General features: G+C 39.9%; 1 protein-coding gene across 2 annotated transcripts in view; it reads right to left on the bottom strand.

Annotated features, from left to right (window-relative positions):
* Window positions 1-26,608, bottom strand: part of kiaa1549lb (KIAA1549-like b) — a 71,076-nt gene that overhangs the window by 11,874 nt on the left and 32,594 nt on the right. For both annotated transcript variants that reach the window (XM_014001888.1, XM_014001887.1), the window contains exons 2-13: window positions 25,515-25,883; window positions 21,963-22,448; window positions 21,753-21,868; window positions 13,978-14,197; window positions 13,519-13,652; window positions 12,722-12,890; window positions 9,441-9,500; window positions 5,812-5,963; window positions 5,210-5,381; window positions 4,571-4,734; window positions 3,542-3,577; window positions 835-1,025 (exon numbers count right to left, since the gene is read on the bottom strand). In XM_014001888.1, the coding sequence (XP_013857342.1) occupies window positions 835-1,025; window positions 3,542-3,577; window positions 4,571-4,734; window positions 5,210-5,381; window positions 5,812-5,963; window positions 9,441-9,500; window positions 12,722-12,890; window positions 13,519-13,652; window positions 13,978-14,197; window positions 21,753-21,868; window positions 21,963-22,448; window positions 25,515-25,883 (2,269 nt within the window). The remainder of the gene's footprint in view (window positions 1-834; window positions 1,026-3,541; window positions 3,578-4,570; window positions 4,735-5,209; window positions 5,382-5,811; window positions 5,964-9,440; window positions 9,501-12,721; window positions 12,891-13,518; window positions 13,653-13,977; window positions 14,198-21,752; window positions 21,869-21,962; window positions 22,449-25,514; window positions 25,884-26,608) is intronic.

Genomic DNA, 26,608 nt, shown 5'->3' with positions numbered 1-26,608 from the left:
CATTAGTACTGTGCTATCCAACTAAATGGCTCAGTTACTTCAAGCCAACAGCTCAGGGACAGGAATTTTTTTAATTTATTTTTTATTTTAATTCATTTCTATTAAATTAATTTTGTTGCATTTAACCATAAAATTTAAGTTTACCATTGATATAAGAAACAAATTTCATGTTAAGTAAAAAAAGAAACTTTTTTTTTGGGAGGGCGCCCTGAGTCACCGGGCCTTGTGCTGTTATCCAAAGATCATATATCACTTTAGTCAAACGTTCTTGTAATATTTTAAAATGCTTCTGAGCAACAATTCCCCTGCTTTTTGAAGGTTGTTTTAAGTTGTGTTTTATCTCACCTCATTCTTTGTACCTGAATATTTTATTTAAACTCCACAGAACACAGTTATGTCTCCAAAAGCTTCTAAAACTTAAGTAATAAACCTGTGCTGTAACTATGCAGGATGTACAACATAATGAAGATGTTACATAATGAGCAGCCTTTTTCTAGTTATAGTTGCAAATTTTCAATAACTGGAGAATTAGCCCAAGATAAATGTGCTAATTTGCAACAAAAAGGGGATCTTTGATCAGGATGTGAAACGTTCTTAAACACTCCGATGAAACATGAAAAATGAAGGACAGCTGAAAAGTGGCATGCCACATTATCAAATAATCAAGTATCATTAAATAATTTGCATAAAAAATAGATTATCAAGACTGAGTGGGGTGGATATTGTTTCATCTTTCTAAAATCTGTTTGCAATACTCATTGTTAAAAGTTTTTTCTGAATAAGAAGTGTCATCCAAATCACAGTATGATGTGGTGAACTGTGGGAGTTTAGTACCTTTTATGCTTTTCTGCACTGAGGCCTTTTTTGTTGACGGTTCCATCTTGTTGCAGAGCCTTTTCTAGCGACAGTGACGTGTCCCGAATTTGTAAAGACATCACTAAAGTGTCCTGACTGGCAGGCAGCGTCTCCTCCTCTCCTCCCTGTTGTCCCAGGTGCTGCTTGGCGTAGTCAAACCCCTGCACAGGCTAACMGACGAGGCAAAGGAAAGAGACAAAAGGGATTGTTTAAAATGAATTTCTTATTTTGCAGATGGAAAAAAAGCAACTATGAGGAGAAACAAATCTGTACATCAAGCAGCATTCTCACAAAACTGGCGTTAAAATACAGTGGGAGAATTGTTTCTTTTGATGTCCGGAGGATTTAAAAAGCAGAACAGGGATTACTGCACTGCTGTGCCTTTAAATAGATGAGCACAGATTTAGCTATAATTTTTTTTTCCATATTTCCAAATTCTTCTCACATAAATGCCTCACAGTGGTTGTCAACGAGATGAGATATGCAGACTATTGCTGAAATGTTGTAATGAAGTTAAACTGAATGCATTTGACGATAAGAGGGAGGAGAAAGACAACTCTCACATGAGGTGTCAACGTGCTTATCAAGAGAAGAGTACAGAAACTCACACACAATTTTATAAGCTGAAAAATTTAGGGAGCTGTCATCACACCATAAATTTTCGACACACATCGTCACCCCTAAGCAAGCCCCGCCAAAGTGCAAAATCAATGTATTACCCTCCCCTGGACGTTTATCTCCTACACCCTACACTGGAAGATTCGCAGAGATGAAAGAGTTTTACTGAAAGTGCTACAGTTGCTGCTCTTTAAAGAGGTAGCACTAACAAGCACATATGMTGAAAGGGGTTGGCTTGCACACATTCAGTTATGCAGAGAGGTTTATGAGATGGTGTTATTTAAAATTTTAGGAGAGCACTCCTAAAATTCATCCTCGACTTTTTCATTACTCTTTAGAAAGAACTAGCTGTATACTCTGCCTAAAATATTTTGGGATGTGTGCTCTGTCAGGACATTTAATAATATTTAAAGGGATCTATGATTAGTTGTAACATTAGACTTTATTTGATAAACATATATTTTAACTGTAAAATAAAGACTGTAAAAATACTGTAGGCTGTTTAGTTTTATACTTTTTAAACTAAAAGTTAAAAAATATATTACACGGACGGGGCCATTTTATTTACACACAAAGCATTCTGGGTAAATGATGACATCAACTAGGTCATCAGTGTGAGGCTGCTAGCGAGCTATATCCACCCTGAAGGTTAATCTTGGACAATATCTGACGACTGGCTCTTTTAAATGAAACCAGAGAGCGTTGACAGAGAGGAGAAGGTAGAAATGACTCAGCCTGTAACTGAAAATATRGATGGAGGACAACAGAGCTGCTTCATGGAAGAAGAACCTCAGCTTAGCCTGTTAGCTTTAGCATTAGCCCCGACGCTATCACCATATATATGTATTAGCTCAGCGCTACACATTCTCCTCTCGTCACTGAGGTCCTCCATCCACATGACAGAGAGGGGAACACAACAATGACTCAGCTGCAACTGAAAATGTGGATGGAGGACCTCACTTTAGCTTGTTTGTCGCACTAGTGCCAAGCTAAAACATACAAGGCAATATAGYGTTTGCGCTAGCGCAAAGGCTAACAGGCTAAGCTGAGGTTCTTCTTCCATGAAGCAGCTCTGTTGTCCTCCATBYATATTTTCAGTTVCAGRCTGAGTCATTTCTAYCTTCTCCTCTCTGTCAACGCTCTCTGGTTTCATTTAAAAGAGTCGATCGTCAGATATTGTCCAAGATTAACCTTCAGGGTGGATACAGCTCGCTCACACCGATGACCTATCCACATCATCATTTACTTGCTTTGCGTGTAAATAAAATGGCTCCGTCCATGATGAAATATATATTTTTTAAATTTACTAAACTAAACAGTCTACATTCTTTATTTTACAGTTAAAATAAATGTTTATCAAATAAAGTCTAATGTTACAACTAATCAGGGATCCCTTTAAAATCCAGCAGATTTAAGTTGTAAAGATGCATCTTTTACAAAATGACACTGTAGAGTCTTAAACTGTGTGTGATAACTGCACTGTAGGTAGAACATAATGGTCTTTTCAGTTTAATACAAGAGATTTTTATTGCTTTCAGTTTAATGAAATGCAATAAATAAAGTGGTGCATTGTGCAGCAATTTACACTTAGCATTTTGTAGATGGTTACACTGATGGATGCACCCTGAGCTGAACCAGTGAGCCCAACAAAATGACAAATACAGCTTTAAATAAGTCATGCAACAACAGAGGCAACAGTTTTCAGAACGTGTTGCATAAAAAAGATGTCAGTATAAACTTAAACATATTTTTTTTCTGCATTAAAAATGTTTTATTATGACATTTCTCTTTGCGGCCTGATCTATTTTAAATGATGCCATCTGGAGACAGTTATAAGAAAAACAGGCAATTTTAACCTTTCATCCAAGAAAATTACATGTTAAGAGGTTTGCCATTCCATAGTGTTGTTAAATCCTTAGTCTTTATCAGCACAGCTGAAATTATTGAAATATATCAGCAGTGTTGTCTGCACAGAACCCTGTTTAAATCCCACAGATGGCTCGGCTGAGTCTTGGAAATGAAAACACAAGCTGGTAATGGAAAGAAAGAAATACAAAGATGCAGATACCTGGTGATAATAGCTTACATCCCTCCGGTACGCCATCTGAAAACAGAAAAAAAATCCTTTAAAACAGTGTCTATGTGGGTCAAGTTTCTGTTCATGATTGTCTGGGGTTCTGCAAAAGATTTCAGATAGAACACTGAGGTGTAACAGTTTAGATAATGTGTAATAAAGTGGAGATTACAACAAGAATATTCAGGCAGAAACACAAGACAAAGTCAAAATCACAGACTTCAGAACAATAGAATATGGGCTTTTTTATCTGTTATTATGCAGATTTTCTCAAGTATTTTTTCGGCTCCAATAAAATTCTGGCAAACCATTCGACAGCTGAGGCGAGGGAAGAAGCATTGATTTTTTTAAATTTATCACAAAGTGGTGATAAAGTCCTGTTCACAAGTTTCATGTTTTCATATTTCAAGTTAGCAATTTATAAAGACAATTAAGATTTGTCTCAAGTGTGGTTCTGTGAAACAGTTAAGAAGAATGAATATGTTACATGGTGCAGATGCAGTCCAAACAGGATCAAGGCCAAATTGAAGTGCAGGTGAATTAAAACAAATTTATTCTAAAACGGTTCAAAACAGTTGATGAGAACACCATTTGACAAATCTTTACATCACTGCCAACTTGCAGCATATACAGCAGCTGTTACATTTTCAGTTCATCCTGTGGCAATTTCAGATCAATTGTGTGATGCAAAATTGACAACGGTGTAAAGCTGTTTTACGATCGAAGCAATTGAGTTTTGTCTTTCCTCCCCTCTGTGGAGCTGTTAGCTTGTCAGTACAGTCATAATTAAATTCTGTCTCCAAACTGAGGTCATTCATAAAGCTATCTACAACAGATTAATGTTATTAATATACTGTTACATTAATTGTTCATAATTATTTCCTCAAACCCCGTATCAAAAKATCTGAACTATCCCTTTAAAATGATTCACAACACATAACAGAATAAATTGTATTTACATAGTATAGAAATGGATCAAACTAAGGCAATAGTTGCTTTTTCAGACACATAAACAGGTAATACCTTGGCTCGAGGATTGAGGTTACCGATGGCATCAACTTTAAAATCGCTCTTATTCTTCCTGCACAGCACAGCTGTGATGATGATGATAATGAGCATTACCACTGAGATGGGGGCCAACACTGCAGCGATTATCCACAGGTTATTAGGAGGGTTCTTGACCACAGCTGAAAAAAGGGGAAAAAATCTATTTATCGTTTTCTCATGACTAGACCCTAAACACAAAATGCAAACTGTTTGTCCACTGGCTGCTTTATTGGAAAAATAAATATGTGTTAGAATTACAACAATAAATATCTTTCTCTAGCTTGTTAACCATACAGAAACTCAAAGTGACACTGTCTGATTTACAGGGTCCCTGATTCAGCCACTGTAGGCAACAATCTATAAGAAAATGCTGCATGTGTGCTCACCCTTTCTCCCCTTCCCTTTTCTCTTGTAGCAGTGAGCAACACTGCAGCCCAAACAATCACAGCCCCACGAGCATTATAAAGGGGGAAAAAAAGAAAATCCGTGCCCCTCAATCCTACAGAAGTTCTTCATTTGAACTCAAACCATATCATGCGGTTTGATTTGCATGTTTTTCTCTAACGGTTTTCTCATTTTTCATGTTGTTGTATGTCAGAAGCCAGCCGTGCTTACGTTCTGCTTGCAGCTGGACAAAGTAGCCCAAGGTGAGCGCCATGGTCTGAGAATCCACCGTGTTCAAGACCTTGGCGGCCGAAGTGCCCGATAAAGGAACGCCATTGTGTTGGATGTAGTAGGTCATCTCTGCTGGATTCTTCAACCCAGACACCCTGCGGATGCTTACCATCTGATTAAAAAAAGCAAAGCCCACACTTTCAGAAGCAACAGAAAAAAATGGTGTTATTGAACACTGAATAAAAAGGGAATAAAACTAAATAGTGAAACCATGCATTTTGGCACACAGAGGGAATAGTATATAAACATCCGAGAGCACTTGTTTGGTAAAGGATTCAACCTCTGGCTTGTTTTGATGGGCAATTAGCAAATGATGAAGCTGAGAAGCTCCCTAATTACAGGAGGGCTGACCACAACTAATTATGCAAGAGCTGCAGAAGTGCTTATCAAAGTGTACATCAAATTAAATATTTATGATAAAAAAAGAGTCCACAAAAAAAAGTTTAAGCTAAACGACTTCTGATTATCATTCCAGGGCAGTGTGGCAAAACATCACAGAAAAAAAAGTCAAGTGATTCATTTTTTAGGCACTGTTTTGGTACCTGAACAGTGAAGCTGCCAACAGTTGTGGCTCGTCGAAAGCGAGTGCCCTGCTGGCCCGCCAGCACAAACAGCTCTGCCAGGCGCTGCTCCATTAGACTGGCAAAGCTCTGGTACTGTCCCTCCAGGCTGGCGTTGTCAACATCCTGGATCACTGCAAATGTAGTCCAAAGGTAGAGTGCACAGATGGTTGTAAAAGAGGACATAATAAATTGTTCTTGATGACAGAATATTGTTCTAAAAAAGAGACAGAATTCAGAAATTAACATAATGTCATAAGAGTTTTTGTAGTTGAAGAATTCAACAGATTCCAAAACATGCATGGCTTTAATAAGACAAGTATCTCAAACACGAATGTTGCTGCAAAGAACCATCACATTTTAAGATGTGACTGTTTCTCAAACATCACAGAAAATCTACTGAGCCAAAATATTTAAACCAGCCCCCTTTTATTTTTTTGCAGGGAAATATTGCACCCACCACCTATAATTTTCTCTCCTAATTGCAGAAGCACTGCAGCAGCAGGACAATGTGCTGTGCCAATGAGCAATAACCCCTGAGGAATAACTTGGGGAATGTAGCAACAAGCTAGAGGCGTCAACCTGACCTCCAAACTCCCCAGAGAAGTCCGACTGCAATCGCAGAAACAAAATGACCCACTGCCGACATCCCACTCTGGTTTCAAGAAGATTTTGTCAAATTAGTAAGTAAAGTTTTATTTATGTAGCGCCTTTCACAGAAATAAATTCACATGGTGCTGTACAATCAGGCAAGGGGGAGGGAGAGTTAAGACAGGTCATGCAGCAAACACAGTTGCACTACTTTTAGACAAACAGAAAAACAGAAAAACTAAAAACCACACAAGGGAAAATGAGGGCCGTGTCAACATCTTCCAACCAGGAAGGATTTAACCAACAGATCCAAGGCCGTTGCCGGGGAGATCCAGATTCTCTAATCAGTTGTTTTGGGAACAGAAAGGACAGGCAGACAACAACAATTTTCCCTCTGCCTTAATGTCTRCTGGAACTCTCAAGGTGGCGAATCCAATCAGACAAATGGTGTGGACACATACCGCTGAGCCAGTTCATCAGCTTTCTCCAAGATCAATTCCAACTGGCCAGCAAAGTCCAGGGACCACAGCCGGCCCGCGGTCCTCCGTAGAACTGCTTGCAGACCGAGCCTAGCTCGCTCAAGGCCCAAWGTCCGAGTGCTGATAGAATACAGCCGTCCATCCAGTTGGTCAGTCAGCCAGAAAGTGCAAAGCCACCAACGCTGTTTTGTATAGAACAGACCACCAGCCAAACTGTAGAATCCAGTGATCGGAGTCCAAATGTAAATCCAGAACAGAGAAGAACAGAGGTCCCACCCAAAACATGTCCTCCCATGGAAGCAGAAAAATAAACTTTGGTCCAAAAATTTTATTGAGAGACCAGCTAACCAAGTCCATAAAAATAAAAATGTCCATAATTTGTAGTTTCAGATGAAAAATGTAGAGAAGGCTCCAAGCAGCAAAGCAGGGAAAGATAAGGCAGGGCAGGAGAGAAGGGAGAAGCATCTTACTCCTTCGAGAGCGGAAACAAAAAAAAAGATGCAAAATCGAAAATGAAAAATTATGCTGCTTTTTTTTGTCACAGTAGTGGTCACAGTTTGCCAGTGCAAAAAAAATGCTGTAGCATTACTTAACCSTGACTGTTACAAATGGAGCCTGTCCTGTGAAATTGGATTAAAAAAAAGATCTTCTGGGCACATGTTATTAGTTCATGGCCATGAGATAAATAATGTGTGGACATAAGATAATTATTATTGCAGTGATTTCCATACAGAGACTGTTGATTGTTTATATGGACAAGCTAGAATTAATATGATTTTATTTTGATATAGGAATGAATAATACTTTAGTCACTTGCGGTTAGGCATGAYGAAGTAATTTTTAATGCTGTGTAAGACAGCTGACAGCCAAAGCTGAATTTGTCCAAAAAGCTTTATTTAATTGTTTTGAAGCTCAACACTCAAAACAGCTCCTCTCACACTATGTTTCCATCCAATTATAATGCACACTTTTAGCAAACATAAAATGTAGCAAATAAAAAATGTGTATCAGACATGTTTTCACAAACCGGCTTGGAGCGAATCAACCAGGTTACGTAAAGTGAAATTACATCAGACATTGACTTTACGCATGGCTGTAATAAACAGGAAGTAAAGTTGCAAACTCACAGGGATACACATATCTGTAGAGAAGTTATCAGGAATGTGCTGCTACTAATCGGGAAAGTTATAAGTTGTAACTATTCTGTCATATCAACTCGTAYTGGTGATGTTATATGCTGTCTGGAGACAGAAAAAGAAATGCAATTCTCTTCAATTCTCGGGAATATCTGGGAAGACTTTGACGGCGGGAGGAGGGTCCAACTGCAGCCGCTACAATTATTGGACAGCRTCCAATGTTTGCTACGTCAAAACCTATTTGCCAAATGTGTTTCCATCTCTCCTTTTGTGCATTCACTCATTTTTGGAAATTCCAAAAAGCACATCAAGCCACCGTAAAAAACGTTTTTGCAAAATTGAGGACACTTTTACGAATTTTACCATTTCCATCCACCTTTTCTAATGCGGCACTTCAAAACGCATATTAAAAAATGTTTATGGAAACACGGCTACAGTTACTTTRCTGCGGAAGGAGTTGGAGTTACGCTGCATTCAGAAACACAGTAAAAAGAGACATGGCTACTCAAAATCACAAAATTATCTCATGGGCATGTACTATTTATCTCATGGTCACACATTATTATCTTGTGGCCACAAGATAACTTTTTGTATGCAAAATCACTGGACTGGCACTGTAGCTGCACCTAACTAAGGAGTTATGACAAGTGCACGAATAATAGCTGGTGCATCAGTAAGAGTTTCCTGAACACGCTAAACATATGTGTGATTTGTAAGATCGAGAGAGAGAGAGACAGAGAGAGAGAGAGAGAGAGAGAGAGGGAGAGAGAGATTTAGTCCATCATTTGTCTACTGACACACAAAAGGAAAAAAAAGAGAAAATTCCTCTATACATGTGCTCCACTTCATCAACAGCTGAAAAGGCAGAGCTGCTGGTTGTACATCTTACTCAGTCTGAGTAAATCTCATTACGAAGGTGCTGACCTTGTATTGACTCGGCCACTTTTTGCCGCAAACGTGCAGGTTAGGAGCCACAGAGTCTGATCTGAGAAACCCATCCACATGACTGAATACCTGTAAGGGTGCCCTCGAGCACCGAGATTTATTGTTCAGGTTCAGCATATGTGGTCCGTCATAAAGCTTTAAAGGACTCCTATTCCCCYAACTGCTCATACAAAAAGAGACATTGAGGCTCACGCATGAGCAAACTCCTTTAAACTTACAGACAGTGCAAGAATTACAATATGAAGGAGATTTTCTGTCTAATGTATTCTTGCTGATGTCTGCTTTACCGCGAGAAAACAAAGAAGTTTGCATTTGACAACTTGTCAGATGTGCACCTATCAGCAATTTAGCAACAGAAGGGGAGAACGAAACTGCAACTCATTTCTGCAGGATGATGAATGGATTCTTTAAACAATTTGTTTTTATTATTTTTGCCTAATAAAAACAATGGCATCCTTACCTGTGACAACCCAGAAGTCTCTTGTTGCAATAGATGTGTTCAGATTGTGATATTCAATTGCTGCAAAACAAACAAAAAAAAACTACATTAGCCTTTAAATTTTGCTTTTACACTTCTTTACTAATTAGGATTACCTTTTTTTATTTGTGTCCCTGATTGCCGGATTTCAGAACCAAACAATGGGCAAAAGTTTTCACTCTGCCATTTTTTTTTTATTTAGTGGTTGAGCTCCCAGTTCATAGCCTCATTATCACTGGATGTCAGACGAACACAGAAGAGAAGAGGAGCTTTAAGCTGTCTGAGCTCTGGTTGTCTCTGCGTTCCTTTTACATCTATTTCCTGCCTGATTGAGCTGTTGTGCTGAAGGCTGGTGCATGGGGGTGTGTGTGTGGGGTGGGGTCCACTATCTCTGGGTCCATAAAAGATTCAGGGCTCTGCATCAGTTTACACTGTTTATATTCCTCAGTGATAACACTATGGAGGACCAAAACTGGCATAGTTAGAAAATTAAAATATTATATATTTTACAGCATATTTTACATTTTACTATTCTTAAAAATCTATACAGTNGGGTAGGAGGGGTGCGCGCTGTATCAGTGGCCTGTGAAAGCCGACTCGCAGAACTGTACACTCAGGCATGACGAGGGAGACGGGTGGTGGGCAGCAGGGAGGGGTGAGAGGAGCAACGAGGCAGTTTTTTTYCCCCTCTCCACTGGTGATAGATGGAGCTGCAGGGCTGTCAGCAAAATCAGCTTTACGCAGCCTGGTCGCTCGGAACACATGAAAGTAAAACCTGAGACAAGGTTTTCACATAAAGATCTGCTGGATGACAATAAGAACCATTGGGGGTTAAAAACTGAAGCGCATTTATAAGTCATTCCAAATCCCGGGTAGAAAGCAATTATTAAAACAATCCTTCACATTCTGAGGGGAGCGTAAAAATGTTCCSCCCTCAGCTTCACTTCTAGTCCACCTGAGAGAAACGTTTGAYGAGAGGTGGAGGAGTAGAAGAGCTGAACACTGCAGTTAGTCCAGCCTACACAGGGAAACGCAGGACTGCAAACAGCCACAATGGAGTGGTGTGAGATTTGGTCTTTAGACCAGAACCCACACGGGCGCTGGAAGAATCCCCTACTGTTAATTATTTACTGCAAAAACTGGCTTTGAAGTGAGGAAGCCGTCTCTGCCAGCATATGCTCACACCTCCTGTGAAAGGTGTGATATTACTAACAGTAAGTCTACACAGTATGAACGGAGAAGGGGGAAAAAATCACTTTTTACCACTATTTGTTTCTTTATTTATTTTTTTACACTCCTGTCTCACTGGGTTTGCCTCTTTGTCAGTTTCTGCTCCCCCGCTTTTTTTCTGGGTATTTGTCTTTTTCTTTCTTTGTTCAGCAAATACATAAACTGCCTCTAACTACATTTTCTGGGTTAATTAAATCATGGCACTGTGTTTTATTTATTTATTTTTGTATTTTTTTAACTAAGACCTAAAAACACAAATCAAACTTTATATAAATCAAAACTGTTTTTTATCACCTAGATGATGATCTAAATCATTTGCAGGCTGGATTTGAGGAATGCAGCCTTATAAACACAATAATTCCAATTTGGAAAACAGTGACAACAAAAGATAACCATGTTTTCACTGCAAKTTGCACAGAACAGCTCATAAAGTAGGAGAAAAATTAAAAGACTGAATTTTGACCTACCAAGTTCAGCTTTCTGTGTCTGTCCTCTGTGACATTTTTAGAAATCAACAAATTTCTAAGAACAAGTGAGCCTATGTYAATTTGGTAGAGAATACTTCATGGCAGTTTTGAGACAGGCACAATAAAATGATTTTAACAACAGCTGCCATCAGAAGTCTGTAGAAAATCCTCTCAAGACTGTGTTCAGTGATAGCCTAAGGCTCGAACTACGCAAAAATTTTTCTAGTATCAATCCTTTTTTTTACAACAAAAAAATTTAAGCACTTTTGCTGGTCAGACACCATTGTAACAATTCAAGTTGTATTTCTGCTTGAACAGTAAGTTAAAAAGTGCAGTTTCCACAAGCTGGCCTTCAAACACAGCAGAGCATCGTGAGCAGAGGGCTTTTAAAAACTCTACACTTTCTCCAGACCTGTTTGAGCTTATTGAGGCAGAGCTTTCAGTAAACAGRACTACGTTCTAAAAGACACCGTTGCCTCTTGTGTTCACATAATCTGTAACAGCCACACACACCATGAGCACATGGACCGAATGCATTATTGGACAGCTTAGATTAAATCTGCATATTTGCAGCGCTCAGAGCTCAACAAGTGTGCACTTTATTTAGGTTTATAAAGCAGATAAAAGATCTTGTGGTTTCCAGTTTTAAAGAATATRTTTAGACAAAAAGAGGTGACAGCTGAAAAAAATATATAGCTTTTGGAACCCATTGTTTATTAGCTAGCTACTGTCTGCAGAGACTTTAAGTAAACTGTGTAACAAACAAGACAGCTTGGCTTACAGTACCTGATAGAGGGTGTTTTGTTGATTTGTATCACTTAAGAGTACTACACTGAGGATTCCTGTCTTTTGTTTACACATAGGACCATATATCCTTTTTTGTTTTCTCTTACACAATAAATGACAGTTTCTTTGTAAAACAGGGTGTTTGTGTGTGCATGCGTGTGGGTTTGTGAAACGAGTTTAATCCCCATGTCAACTTCAAGAGCTCTGTTTCACAACTTTTACTGAGAAATTATCAAGAATGTTATACAAAACAAATCATTTCTCATCKGAGGATTAATAAAATCCCCTCAAAATTAATGTCTCAGTTTATGAGCATCTGAGCCATGTGTCAGTCATAATTCTCTCAGGTAAAACAGACTGGARCTCCACTGGGACTGGTGTTTAGACCACTACTGATTCTCTGTCACCCTTCAATTGTCTCAGTCTTTGCACATTTTTAAAGTAGACTGAGGCTGAATGTGTCTTCAGTGGAGACTGAAACAAAGTTGTGGTTTTACTTGGTTTAGTTTTGAAACACAGTTGTAACTGAGAGGGGCAGCAAAACATTTAAAAACCTCCAGTTTTGTCAAACCTGGGTGTCATTCAGGATTATCCACTTCATTAACTTCWTTCAGAATAACTTTTACAGCAGTAAATCAACATTTGCATCACATTTTGATTTCATCTTTATATTTGCACCAACTTTATAAAGTGCAAAATACTACCAGTGCCTTTCAAAAAAAACCCAAGCAAGTTTTCCTGACGAAAAGATGTGCTTTTTTTATCACAACTGTAACTTACGTTCAGCAATAATAAGTGGTGGATAGAAGAGGAAGTAGCCCACCAGCTCAGCAGAAAGCTGACCGAGGAGGTTTGAGGCAACTGTTCCRTTAAGATAGGCGGTTCCATTCTTTACAGTGTAGACCAGCGACACAGCAGGATAGCCTGCTGTCTGAGAGACGCTTAGCATCTATGAAAAACAAACAAAAACAGAAAAAGTTTAGGCCACAAACAGTAGAAAATGAAGTACAAAGTGTAAAATAGCCCAAATCAGTGCAGTATACTGTCGTGTGCCAATTATAAGTAAATAACATAAAGCAGAGTGACAGAATACACTCTTAATTATATGAAATATTCCAGCAGCATAACAGCAAAAAACAAGAATGAGTTAGCAAAAAGCTGTGGCTTTTTTTTTTTTTTTTTGCCTTTGATGCAATTTACTATGGCAGCTCATCAAAATTAATTCAAACATTGCCTCTCAAGCATAATTAACATTTTTTCAAAAGCAGCTGTTTCAAAAGGACACACTCCGATACACTAAGGGACATTATTTTTACACAAATTACACACAATTTGCATCTGCTTGTGGCTGCCAAATCTCATAAGTTACATTAGTGGCACTGATGTCTGGAAACAAAAATATGTTGTGTTCTAACGTGCTGCAAACACGATTTAGAGAAATTAATTGCTGAAAATTTCTGCAAACAGACAAGAATCTAAAACGTCAGGCTAAGTCGTTACATTTTTAGTAACTTCTTGTCTCCCTGTCACAAGAATAAAGGGATGCAGTCGTGCAGGGCAGCGGATCCCCACATTACCTGAACTGTGAGTTGGCTTTTAACTTTAAGAACTTTGGTCTGGGCCTCAGAAAACACCCTCTGCAGTCTCTGTTCCATCATTTGAGAGAAGCGACAGGATCGAGGATCATCCCCCGTTCCCACAAACTGCAGCACTGCAACAGAAAAAGTTTAAAAAACGGCATATTTAATAGGCTTCTTTATCAACTTTCATGGTGATGTTTTAATAAGCTGTATATACAGTGAGCAGCGACTCTAGAAMACATGACTTTAGAATTTATGTGCCTAATGCAGACATGAACTTTATGTTTTTGAAATCTGAAAATGTAATTTCCTTCTCCAATGTGGTGTTACTAAAACATATTTTCCACTTTCCACCACCTCTGCTCCGGTGTTCACTCACAGCAGGAGCAAATAGCAGTCAATCTCAAGCTGATCTGTCACTTTTTTTATTTTCATGCTGAATGAGCAGCAGCTGACCTGTTTTCAGCTGGAAGCCAGTGGCAGGGTTGGGTCTCCACAACGCAACAGGGAAAGGCAAGGCAGTTACCAGGGGGAGATACTGTCGCAGGTCTGCTATCAGCTTATCGCGGCCGTATGATGTCAAGCCCTCCATCACCACAGATGGAGGATAAACTATGTCTCCTCCTGTCACGTGATACGCCACTGTCATGTTGGGAGAGCCAAAAACAGTCTCCACCTGACGAGGTAGGGAAAAAAAGGTTACATCTCTGCAGGTTGTTCTTTTTTTCTTTTTTTGTGTCACTTCAGTAGAAAACGAAACCAAATATTAGTTTATTTAGTTTTTTTATTTCTTCATCATCAGTGACTTTTWTTTCTCTGCAGGTTGTTCTAAGAGAGGATATCAATTTTGTTTCACCTCAGTCTGTATTTTACAGATGAGATGTGTTAAAGTCATATGAGCAGTAGTGTAACGCAAGTCCAGCAGTAAAAAAAAATGCATCACAAATACCAGAAAGTAAGGTCCAGTTGTTAAATATAGGTAATCAAATTGCCACACAATTACACAGAAACTATATGGCCAAATCATTTTTCAAAAACATGTTTTAATCTMTGTAGAAATAAAACTTTTGCTTCACTGGGTGTTGCAAAAAGTGGTCACTGTGCTTTCTRTTTGTGCAATATAAGTCTATGGAGTGTGCATTCTACTGATGATCATGAGTTATATAAATTCAGTGTAGCCCATAAGCCTGTGTGCATCATTGGTAACTGTGAGAGGACAGTCCCSAGAGAAAACCCACACCAGCACAGAAAGATTATTCAATCACCAGCCAGAAAAAAGACCTCAAGCCAAGTTTTGAACCCAGGRCCTTCCAGCTGCAAAGCCCCTGTCCCACTGTGCAGCCCACTGTGTACATGTTGTGCAATTAAAATGTTTTTAAATATTATATTCAGTAAGTTTAAATAGCTCATGTTGTGAAAATAAATCATATTAATATAGAAATATAAAAATCATAACAATTACCCTAAAAGTGAAGCCAAGGGCATGTCTTGGATTGATAATGATAAAAATTGATTGATAAAGATTTTTTTGCAGATACATTAAGCATGCTTGAGTCAATAACTGATGATGTTACACCAGAATTACAGTTCAATGATTTACATTTTTACCAGCATACACGTACAAAAGGTTTAAAGTCTAAACGAAATTATTAAAATATTTGCAAGTCATTTCTACCGTTAAGACTGTTTTCAAACATACAGCACAAAATACAAGCCACCAACTTTTTTAGRGGCAGCTTCCTGGGAAACATTGTTTTTGGTTTTCACCAAGTTCTTTTTACTGATTGTTTGTCGTTACCTTACAACCCTTTACGCCAGAAGTAGCTTGCTGTACCTGATTTTCTTTAAACATGGGAGCTCCCACTTAAACTAATTAAATGTTTTCCTTTTACAAGTAGCAGTGTGTTTCATCACACAGTATATTATTTAGCAGAAAGTGATGGCATTGTGCTTTACCTAGCAGGCTGCACTGAACTTGTGATTTTTATGTATAGTTGTTGTCATTTTATGACTAGAGTGCCAAAATCAGCCTCCACAGCAGTTCTAAAAGCTGCAAGCTGTTCTGCAGCAGGTAAACTCTTACCATTCGTGTCTCTTTTAATGTGCAAGATGTCRCTATCATCTTCACTGTGAAGTTTTATGGTCATTCAGTATGTGTTTCTGGTAAAATAAATAAATAAAATGTGCAATGTTCCAACTCCTGCAGCCGGCTCCAAGGACAACGTTATTGTTGAAAGTTAAATTGTACGACTGGGTGCTATGTTCCCATCAATGCACACCAACTACAGAGCTATTTGATATGGGACTAAATGCTAATTAAACATATTCCCATCACACTCGCAGGCCAAATGTTTAGTGGRTGTGAGCAGGATGCTCTTTTAGATCGGGTTGAACTGTCGCAGCCCACTGGAATATCTTTACAGTCAATAGTATTAGATGCATCTGGACTTTTGTTACTGTAGAAACTAAAAATCCCAACTCAATCCTCAAACACATGAGAAAACAACACTGCATGAATGATGCACTGAAAATTTAAGTCAGAAAAGAGAGTGCAAAGATGTGGTGTGATTGTGGGTATGAACCAGGAGGATGAGCATGAAGAAGGTCAAAAAGTACAAACATGAAGGAGAGACTGTAAAACAGGTAAGTTTGAGTCAGAAGTATCATTTTCTTCACATTCTCACAAATGCCAAACTCATATCATGACACAGGAGCTTGTTCGTGTGTTTGTCAGGATGAGTTTGACTTTTCTCTGAACCTTTCTCATTTTGAAACTGGAAAGGGAACGCTGACAGATTCCGATTTTTTTTTTCAGACAGGTGAAATCATTCAGATCAGTTATCTGAATGCCTGAGCTGAGAAGGAGGCAAAAACACTGAGAGTCTCTTGTCTTTGGAGCTGAAAGTTACTCTTCTACCTCCACACAATTCAGCCTTGTTGCGAGCTCCGTGAATAGAGCTCTTTATTATCGCTTCATCCTCAGCCTCGGCCCATGTGAAGGTGTTATTAAGAGATTGCATTTCAAACGCACTTATTAATTCCGTCTCATAGCCTGTGACGGACTGGGCCATAGTAATCAAACAGATCTTACACCTGACATTTGAAAAGTTTCAGCTCACAGCTGACCTCCTCGCTACAGAACAAGACCGGAAAATCGTTCAAAAGAGACTTTTTTGGTCGTGCGGTTCCTTTCATTCGGTTCRTTTCGCGTTATCTTTCCAGCCTCGGCTCGGCACATGTCTCTCCTCCCAACCATTTTAACCCATAATTAGACACAAAGGCAATTTCCTCAACCAACAGCTCCATTCCTATTGAATATAAAAGCTGCAAGACTAAAATTAACCCATGCAACGTTGGAACGGGTGAGAGAAGTGCGCTGAAGCTAGATGCCTTTTAAGATCACAGAGGAAGATTAAGGTGAGCATGTGCTACACACGAGCAGAACTCATGCACACATTTCACTATTTGATACTAGTGCACATTGGGAAATACAAGACATTCATTTAACTAACCCAGTAAAGAGTTAAGAGCTTCCCAATCCAGCAAATTCCAGTAWGTTAAACTGATAGTTCCAATAGTTCCTTTATAGTTAGAATGTGTGGAAAGGTTATGAGTAATGAATATCTTACCTGTTGTAGGTAGCTCTTTGAAATGAATATGGGGCTTAATTCTGATTGGTTTGATGCATAGACAGCTACTGCAGGTGAAGCTAGGTTCAGCATGGATTGCTGCTGTCTGATAAATACTTCTGTCTAAACTTTCATAAAGTATTTTTTGTTTTGTGGACCTTTACGCTGCCTTAATTTTTATTAGATTGTTATTTACATAGAATTCTAAGGTTATTTTCCAAAGGCAAATAAGCAATAGCAACAGATGTAGTATTTCTAGTACAACCTGAGGCACTTTCTGCAGGAATTTCAGGGTAGTTCTGACTGAATAAACATGCAATTTCAAACTAACGATGATGTGAAAGTATATAAATCTGCCATGACATTTTTCAGATTAAATGTGTTTTTCAGAGGCAGCAATCCAACGTGTGCTTTAAGCTGTTAGCTCATCGTTCTAGTGCAATTCAAACTATTTCTTCAAACTGAGGACATTTAAAGCACTATCTACAACAGAAAATATACTATTTTAAAACCATTTCACAAAATTAAGATTTCAAAATATTAGAACTGTTCCTTTATTATTGACAAATTWAACTTAAATTTAAACAGGTGTGATTTCTTCTGCTTTTGGGTAAAATGTATTTATCCATGTAGCCATATAAAACCAAGATGGGTTACAAGCATTTTTAAAGAAACATAAAACCTTAGACAACATCATTATCTGCTTCTAAATTCATAGTGATTGCTATTTCTGGCTATGAGCGCTTAGTAAACAACACTAGAGGGCAGTACATTGGTCTCCATTTCCACTCAGTTATACATCCTAAACCTGCATATGATACAAGGTTTTAGTATGAAATCATCAAAATTAGGAACAAAATCTAAATAAATAAATAAATAAATAAATAAAAATTTGAAATCCTTTTCACATAAGCTGCAAAGCTCTGTATGACCACACCTCTCTTTACAAACATCTCAGTTTCACATTATCTTGACGAGGTACTTCATGCTCTGAAAATTTAAAACTAAATATTTTGTTCTGAGTTCAAACGTAATTGAAATGTTCATTTCGATGTGTAGTGGACACACAAAACATTGGCGAGTTCAAATTTGCGTTTTCTGTGTGCTTGAAAATAACCTGGTACTGCTAAGTGGTGCTGTTAATCCAGATTCACACAGTGTGCAGGTATTAGAGGGCCACTTCAGAGATAAAGTAGATAGGATGCTTCCTGGCACAGTGGGAAACATGATTGGTTCCACAAATGACTTATCCAAAAACACAAAGACAGTGTGTATGCACTGGATGTGTTTGTTGGGGAAAAAAAACATTAGTGGTTTTCTTTAGATTTTGTTTTGTTCAACCAGATCTGTGTGTCTACTCTACTGTTGCAGTACTGATAGTTTCAAAGAGATTGTAAAAAAACATATCTTGCAATCCATCTAAAGATAAGCTGGAGTCCTTATTTTCATCTTGTTTTAACATTGGTACAGTTACTCAAATATGTGACACCACACTCCGCCTTCTGGGACAAAGTCAACCTAATTTCTATCTTGGTCCTCATTTCTTCACACACAGCCTACATTAGGTGCTCAGTATGTTAGTATTAGCTTTCACCTGTGATAAAAAAAAGACGTTTAAAGAAGCCATGTACAGCTATTCCCTAAGTAAAATAAACCCCAAACCCGTGTGCCAATTCTTGACAGGTTCTAAAACAAACASATTAAAATTTGACATAGTGTTGCAGACTGATGCTGAGTTCATTCATATATTGATACATCAGCTCGTCTCAGTGTCATTCCATGATAGTCGGTCGATAAACTGTTTTCTTTCTACATATTCAACTGGTAAATCTCATCCAGTGCTTTGTAAGCTACCTATCCTGCTTCCTGTTGCAGACTGCTTTGCAATTCATTTTTATCCCAGCTTCTCCTTTTCAAATCCAGCATGATCAGTGTTGTGTTTGTCATTGATTATTTTTGGTTTTGTATTCAGTGTGTTGCTGATAGCCCCACATCCGTTATTCTACATTTGCATGGGGAATAACAGAGAAGTCCCTGAGCACAGTCAAATATAAACTACTTCTATAGAAGACTTTATTTCTTAAAGGAGACACATCATGCTTTCCAATCCTTCTTTTTCACATTTAAATCATTCAGTTGGGGTTTTATATAAAGTAGACTGCAATGCTTTGRTCTGAATTCCTCCTTATTGTAACTCCACAAGCCCCAATTTCACTCCTTTTCTGAGGTATGTTTCAGATTAACTCGTTTTGATGCTGTCTCTTTAAATTCGAATGATGGACTTCACGTCACGTCCCCCTCCAGCTTCCAAAGCAGTGCATTCTAGTTTAATAGAGTGGTTTACAACTCTRTAGTGAAACAGAAACTTTACAAGATGTCAACAACGGAAGACATGTCCATCCAGCCTTACATGGTGGAGCCAGAGTCTGACTCAGAGAGGAGAATTAAGATGACCAAATTGTAGATGGTAGGTCCAGACCTTATTTGGTAATTCCATCATGAACACTGTGACGTCATAGTTCAGAATATAGGTTAAAAAATATGACTCAAACAGAATATAAAGATATCTTTGCAGTACAGGGAGAGACTAAATTAAAAATTTCTACACACCTAGTGCCTCCAAGTACACAACAAAATGTATTCAACTGCTAAAAAGGTGGATTTTGCATGATATGTCCCTTTTAATGAAAGTGATTCAAGGAGACTCTACTGTATTTATGCATGTATAATGCTAAAACTTTAAACCCCAAAATCATCCATAAAGTTGGCAGGTTAGATTATACATAGTAGTAAATTTGACCAATATTTTGCCAATGTACTAGCAGATCGTGATCTCCAGCTCTCACTGGAGTGGTTCACAGCCGAGTGTGAAGCGGCCGGGATAGAATCAGTGCCTCCAAATCCGAGACCATGGTCTTGAACCGGAAACCGGTAGCGTGCTGCCTCCGGGTCGGGGAGGAAGTCCTGCCCCAAGTGGAGGAGTTTAAGTATCTCGGATTCTTGTTCGCGAATGAGGGAAGAATGGAGCGGGAGATCGACAGGCGGATTGGTGCGCGTCTGCAGTGATGCGGGCGCTGTACCGATCTGTCGTGGTGAAGCGGGAGCTGAGCCAGAAGGCAAAGCTCTCGGTTTACCGGTCGGTCTACGTTCCTACCCTCATCTATGGTCACGAACTTTGGGTAGTGACCAAAAGAGCGAGATCGCGGATACAAGTGGCCGAAATGAGTTTCCTTCGCAGGGTGTCTGGGCTCTCCCTTTGAGATAGGGTGAGAAGCTYGGTCATCCGGGTGGGACTCAAGAGTAGAGCCACTGCTCCTCCATGTTGAGAGGAGCCAGTTGAGGTGGCTCATCTGGTTAGGATGCCTCCTGGACGCCTCCCTGGTGAGGTGTTCCGGACATGTCCCACTGGGAGGAGGCCCAGGGGAAGACCCAGGACACGCTTGAGGGACTATGTTTCTCGGCTGGCCTGGGAACGCCTTGGGATTCCCCCGGACGAGCTGGCCCAAGTGGCTGGGGAGAGGGAAGTCTGGGTCTCTCTGCTTAGGCTGCTGCCCGCGTGATCCGATCCCGGATAAGTAGCAGAAAACGGACGGACGGACGGACGGATGTACTAGCACATTGAATTGTAATATTGTCTCATATGTAGAAAGGAAGAAATTTATCATTTTTGTTCTTGCTAACTGCGGAGATAGAAGACAACGATATTAGTTGCACATTTGCGTGCGCAGTGGGAGCTGCTCCTTGATGTTGTCGATTTTGCTAATTTAACAATTGACTTMTGCTGTGGGAGTGGACTATTTTTACTAACATGCAGAAGTATGCACTGCTCCTCCACAGAYACATGCGCCCACAAGTGTGTGTCCCCAAAATATTCTGTTTCCCCATCGGAGGGTGCAACGCAAAGGCTGAAAAATCCTGAAGTCTGTATGACATTAGGGATAGCATTAAACACAAGATTTTAGAGAGAGAGAATTTTTACATTTTTTATGTCTTTATGCTCCAAAATTGGGGGGGGGGGGGGTGATCATACTGTACTTGCATACATATGGTGATTCATTTGTATGCCAACATWCAGAGGTTTGGTCCCAGGATCTTTCAGCTCCAGCATGTTTAATGTGTTCAATGACTAAAGGTTATTAAACCAATAACACGAAGTTAATTTACTCTGTACTGGATGTTGAAGCAGTGGATTTTGTGTTATGAGGCACACAAAGCATTATGTGTGTTGGCTGCAGTGGCAATGTTTTTGCTTCACTTGGTTGAAAAGTTTGTTAAACTTGATAAAATATGAAAGAAAAAAAAACAGAGAAAACAGTGGGAAGTTCCTTCCTCATGTCAATAAAAAATTGGAATTTGGATGATCTATGCAACATAAACAACATATACATCTTTAATCTGCACACACACACACACACACACACACACACACACACACACACACACACACACACAGTATGAGACATTTATCAGGAAGTGATGACATGTAGAAAATTGTTACTGTAACATGGGGACCAAATGTGCGTTAAGCTATAAAATTACCACACACACACACACACACACACACACACAGTATGAGAGCATGCACATTTTGTTCCACAGTACCTGTGCTTGTGCATTCATATCATTCAGAGCTTTCCTGAGCCCTTGACTTAGTCCCCTTCGCAGGTTCTGTCTCTGAATGCTGTCCAGCCGGTTCCTCCTCACGTAGATGGAAACAACTAAAAAAAGACAAAGCGTTTCAAAAAATTAAAAATAAAAACTGGAAGAAAAACAAAAATGTTTCAAAACTTTTGTATAAAAATGTTTGCTGACCTGTTTTGACCCACAGTCTCTCTGTGATGTTGCACTGTGGCGGTGGAGGCTCTGTGGTTGTGGTGAAAGGTGAGATGAAGATGGTGGTGACCCCCCTCGGGGGGCTTGTTCGTTGGATGGGTGACGTGAAGGTTCTCCTGCTGGTGTAAGTCCTGATGGTGGTGGTGGTGGTTGTGGTTCTTCTTATAATGTGTGTGGGTTGAGTTGTGGTTGTGGAGACTGAATGTGTTGTTACTTTTACAGAAGGTGTGCTAGTGGTAGGGGGGATTGTAGCTGAAGCTAAAGTTGTGGTGGTCAGCTTCACGGAGGCTGTAGTGGTGACCTGCTGGGGGGTCACTGGTGATACCTGAGATGTCCCCTCAATGGGATCAGCAGAAAGGACAGCCCTGTCTGGCTGAGAGGGGTTCAGACTGGCCTCTTTGTCTTTGGGGAAAGTGAACACAGCTGATTTGGATGTTTCTGTGGTTAACTCATCGATCTCTGGTTCTGTAAGAGGAAACGTCCCAGTCACTTTCTGTGAGTGATCAAAACCTAAAGAAGACATCAAATTTGGTGATGGCAAAGAAAAAGTGGATTCTACAGGAACAGATGATGATGCTGAGTGAACAGTTGCTCTTTCTGGCAATGTATCATCTGAATGCCATAATGGAGTGATGGATTTCATGAATAAGGAGGAAAACTGAGGGAAAGAAGATGAAAACGATGAAAAGGACAATGATGGCGATGATGACTGAAGCGAAAATGATGACACATCAGTTTGGGAGACTGATCCCTTCTGAGCTCTGTTAAAGTCTGGAGGCGTAACACCAGAGTCAGACACAAACACAGGAGACTGAAGATCAACTACAGGCGCCCTGTGTTCACTCTTATATGCCAGTGCAAAAGAATTAGATTGAGATGATGATGTTTCAGAATCAGTAATTATTAAAGAGAGAGGCAGAGAAACATCTGAACCCCAGGCTGATGTAGCAGCAGTGTTAGAATTGACTTCTGGCAGAGAACTGGCAGCAACAGCAGATCGGAGATAAGCACGAGGCAAATCAGTACTTCCCTCCAAATACTCTGAGCTTCCTTTGCCATAGGTAATATATGGATCCTCTCCAACAGTTGGATAAGTTGGATATGGATCACTGGTGACAGATGTTGAATCATCTGAATTCAATATATCCACATTATGCTCTTGTCTGTCTCCCAGCTTCTGATGTTCATATGATGAGCCATCTGCTGGTAAATTAGATTTTGCCCTGTCAAAAGCACTAGATGCATTTTCTGATTTAAAAGCACTGCTTTGAAGAGGCATAGGCTTGGTGGCTTTCCGCTTTGTATACAGAGTCATTAGTTTTGTGCCAAAGCTGCTGAAAATAGCACTCGATGTCTGCATGCTGTTCCGTCCGTCACTGAACGAGCTTGTTACCGCAGAGGAAACGGCTGTTTGTCTGCCCAAAAAGGAATTTGAGTTATCACTCCTCACCCTGGTGATCAATCCCAGAGAGGACAAGTTTGTTTTCGGTGTCAGAATGTTTTCTGATTCCGCCAGAGGAGAAAAAGTGCCGTGGCCTTGGTGAGAAAGTCTTCCAACAAGTTCCAATGCACCATCAAACGCTTCAGGAGGAGAGGATTTAGCAAATGGTTTTTTGTCAGAACTTTCAGAGGCATTATTAAGCACAAAGAGAGGCTCTGAAGTCATAAAAGCTGGGAGGCGTGTTGCGAGCTGCTCCGAAAGATGGCTTGTCTTGTAAACTGCGGAAGACTTTCCGCTGCCACGGAAAAAAGCAGAAATGTCACTCCTTGCAGTGTTTTGGTGGAAGTGCGCTGAAGGCTCATCTCTGTGCAACACGTTTGATGTAACAGAGTTTCTTGGTTTTGTTTGGAACTCAGCAATTCCTTGTGATTTTATGGGAGCAAAGGTTTCAGCTGTGGATCCTGCTAACTCGACAGAATTTCCAAAAGGTAAAGCAGGTGTAGGAAAACTGTTGAGGAAACTAAACAAGGATTGTGTTTGAAGAGGTCTTTCCAAGGAGGACAACTGTGTAACCTCCTTACTGACAAACATTTTGACTGGATCTTCTTTAGGATCATGATTTGAGTTGGTGAGAGGTAAATATGAAGTCTGAGGAGGACGGTGTGAGCTGCTTTGATGCTTGTTTTTATATGTTATTAATTTTGAAAACTCTGTTGGATCTGAAGCAGACTTTGTCCGACCGTTTGGGGTAAATATAACATTTAAAGCCGTCTGACCTATGTGAGTTGCATCTTTTACACGGTCTGCTTCCGTGACATATTCCTGAACATTTTTTAGCAAATCTGAATCTGATGTGGACACAGGCACTTCCGCTTCGGTACTCAAATGAAGGATGGAGCCAGACTCAGGTCTCAGCTGCGTGAGTGGAAGTGAGTTATCCAAGTGAGCCTGTGTAGAAGCAGATCTGAACTCTGCTCCTGGTATTTCTCTCTGGTTGTGATTTATACTGATGGCGGGAAGTCTGGGACTGCTGCGACCCACTGCCATCAGTAAATCACCGGGATTAGATGCATGCTCTGAGGACTCGGTGCTAGACTGAGTACGTGTTCGTTTGTCAGGCGCAGTTTGAGAGAGAGGCGTTTGATCTGATGAAGGAACTCTAAAAAACAATCTGCTGGGTGTGAAGGCCATTGTTGGTGTTACGGATGGATTCGCTGCACTGCTTTCGTGAGCTAAATTGTTGCTATCTGCTGCGGTCTTGTCTTCCGTTTGAATATATGCTGTTCGTTGTAACATCTGCTGTGTGACATGACTGGAAAGTGAATAGCCTTTAGCACGGGCAGACAGCAGCGCTGATGTGGGAATCTGTGAAGTTCCCCGCAGCCTCTGAACAGCTTGACTCTCTTGATTGAACAAAAATGAATAGCTGCTTTCAAGATTATTGCCAGATACAGAGTTCAAGCTCTTGTTCTGAATCCGAGTAGGTAAATTATCTGAGAAATTCACACCGTTGTTTGGAGTAGAATATAAAATATTTGTGCTGATTTTTGCCCCTGAGGACATATACCTATTTGTAGCATTGATGAACTTTTCAGGGATTTTTTCTGCCAGTGAGTACAAAGAGTGTGTTGTCGTTTCACTGCGCTTTTTTGTGTTCGCTTCATTTAGAAAGTTTGCTGGTTTGCTTGTGGCGTTCTGCATTTCCTGTGTAACCGCATGTAGGTCAGGGACAGTGAGAGAGGTAGGTTTTGCAGTTGTCAGACTATCCGTCCAACCCTGAGGCCCTGCAGATGATAGTGCTGCTGTCTCAGTCTGAGAAGCAGGGCTGGACACGGTTCCCTGACCCCGAGATGAAACAGCTTTGTTTATCCACTCAGTGGAAGATGACAGATAAAATAAAGACAACAGGGATGAAGGCACAGAGGACGTGGCTGGAGCTGATGAGGACATTGATGTCAACGACCAAAATGGAAATGATGAGAGGTTTTTCTTTCCATTCTTAAAAAACGATGCATGTGATGGACTGGAGACACGGGACCAAACGGCCTGAGGGGGTGTGGTGGGTTTTTGAGACATGCTGAAAATTAGACCTGAGCTTGTTCCGAAGCTGTCTCCCACAAACGACGACGATGAGGAGGGCTCGTCTGAGGCTCGGCTGGAGCTACGTGAAGGCCATTGGGTGGTGTGCGTCTCGTCCCTGCTATCAGTCGGCAAGGCTCGACTTTGATCAAGGCTCGCAGGATGTTTGACAGTTTCTGCCATCACGGTTAGGACGGAGGAAAAGGCCGGCTGTCCTGACAAACCTTCTCCCTCAGACTCGGGGTCAACATCTGAATGGACCACTTGGAAAGGCACCTCCTCTGCCACCAACAGCTCAGTTAGTGGATGAGTGGGTGCACCTGTGACTGCAGAACTGCTCGGTAAAGGTGAGAAGCCAGAGGCATCGTAGGTGGATTTTTCTGTAGAAAAAACAAAGAAAAACAAACAGGTAGTTTATAACTTAAAGTCCAATTATTAGTCAGCTTATCTACCTCCTACCATTTTACATAAAGTAAGCTAAAGCATCAGCCAGGCTTTTTATTTTACTTTATTTAATATATTTTTAACTCCTCAATGCACACTCCTCCATATAATAATCACCATATCCTGATGCATCTCAATCTCACAAGTTTGAGTCAGGTCCTCTGGACAAGTTTTTCATTGAAACATTTTATCTTCAGACTGAAACTTGTCCAGAGGACTCCATTTTGTTAGACCCACACTAWATACTGTATTACAAATATTGCTCACAGCAGAAGTGTAACAGTACATCGATCCACATCAATGTATCTATTAAATTATTAATGATTTAATTACATGAAGGCAAAATAAAAACATCAATCCATATTGTCCTCATATAACTGATTATTCAACATCATATGTCCATCTAACACAATCAGGATTGCATTTGATGGACATATGATATTACATCATATTGACTTTTTGAATCATTTAGTTAAGAAGGAATGTTTTTCATTTGTGGTATTTTTTGGGACTTATTATTTATTTAGAATTTTGTTGCGACATGTGACCATAGGAGGCGCAGTATTGTTTATGAGTGTGTAACTCGAGAAGAAAAAGTGTTTTGTTCTGTGAAGAAGAAGAAGAAGAAGAAGAAGAAGAAGAAGAAGAAGAAGAAGAAGAA

This window comes from Austrofundulus limnaeus, unplaced genomic scaffold, assembly GCF_001266775.1.
Source record: "Austrofundulus limnaeus strain Quisiro unplaced genomic scaffold, Austrofundulus_limnaeus-1.0 Scaffold10, whole genome shotgun sequence".
Classification (NCBI taxonomy): domain Eukaryota; kingdom Metazoa; phylum Chordata; class Actinopteri; order Cyprinodontiformes; family Rivulidae; genus Austrofundulus; species Austrofundulus limnaeus.
Note: the sequence above shows the minus strand (reverse complement) of the source record. Positions and strands in the feature narration are given on the sequence as shown.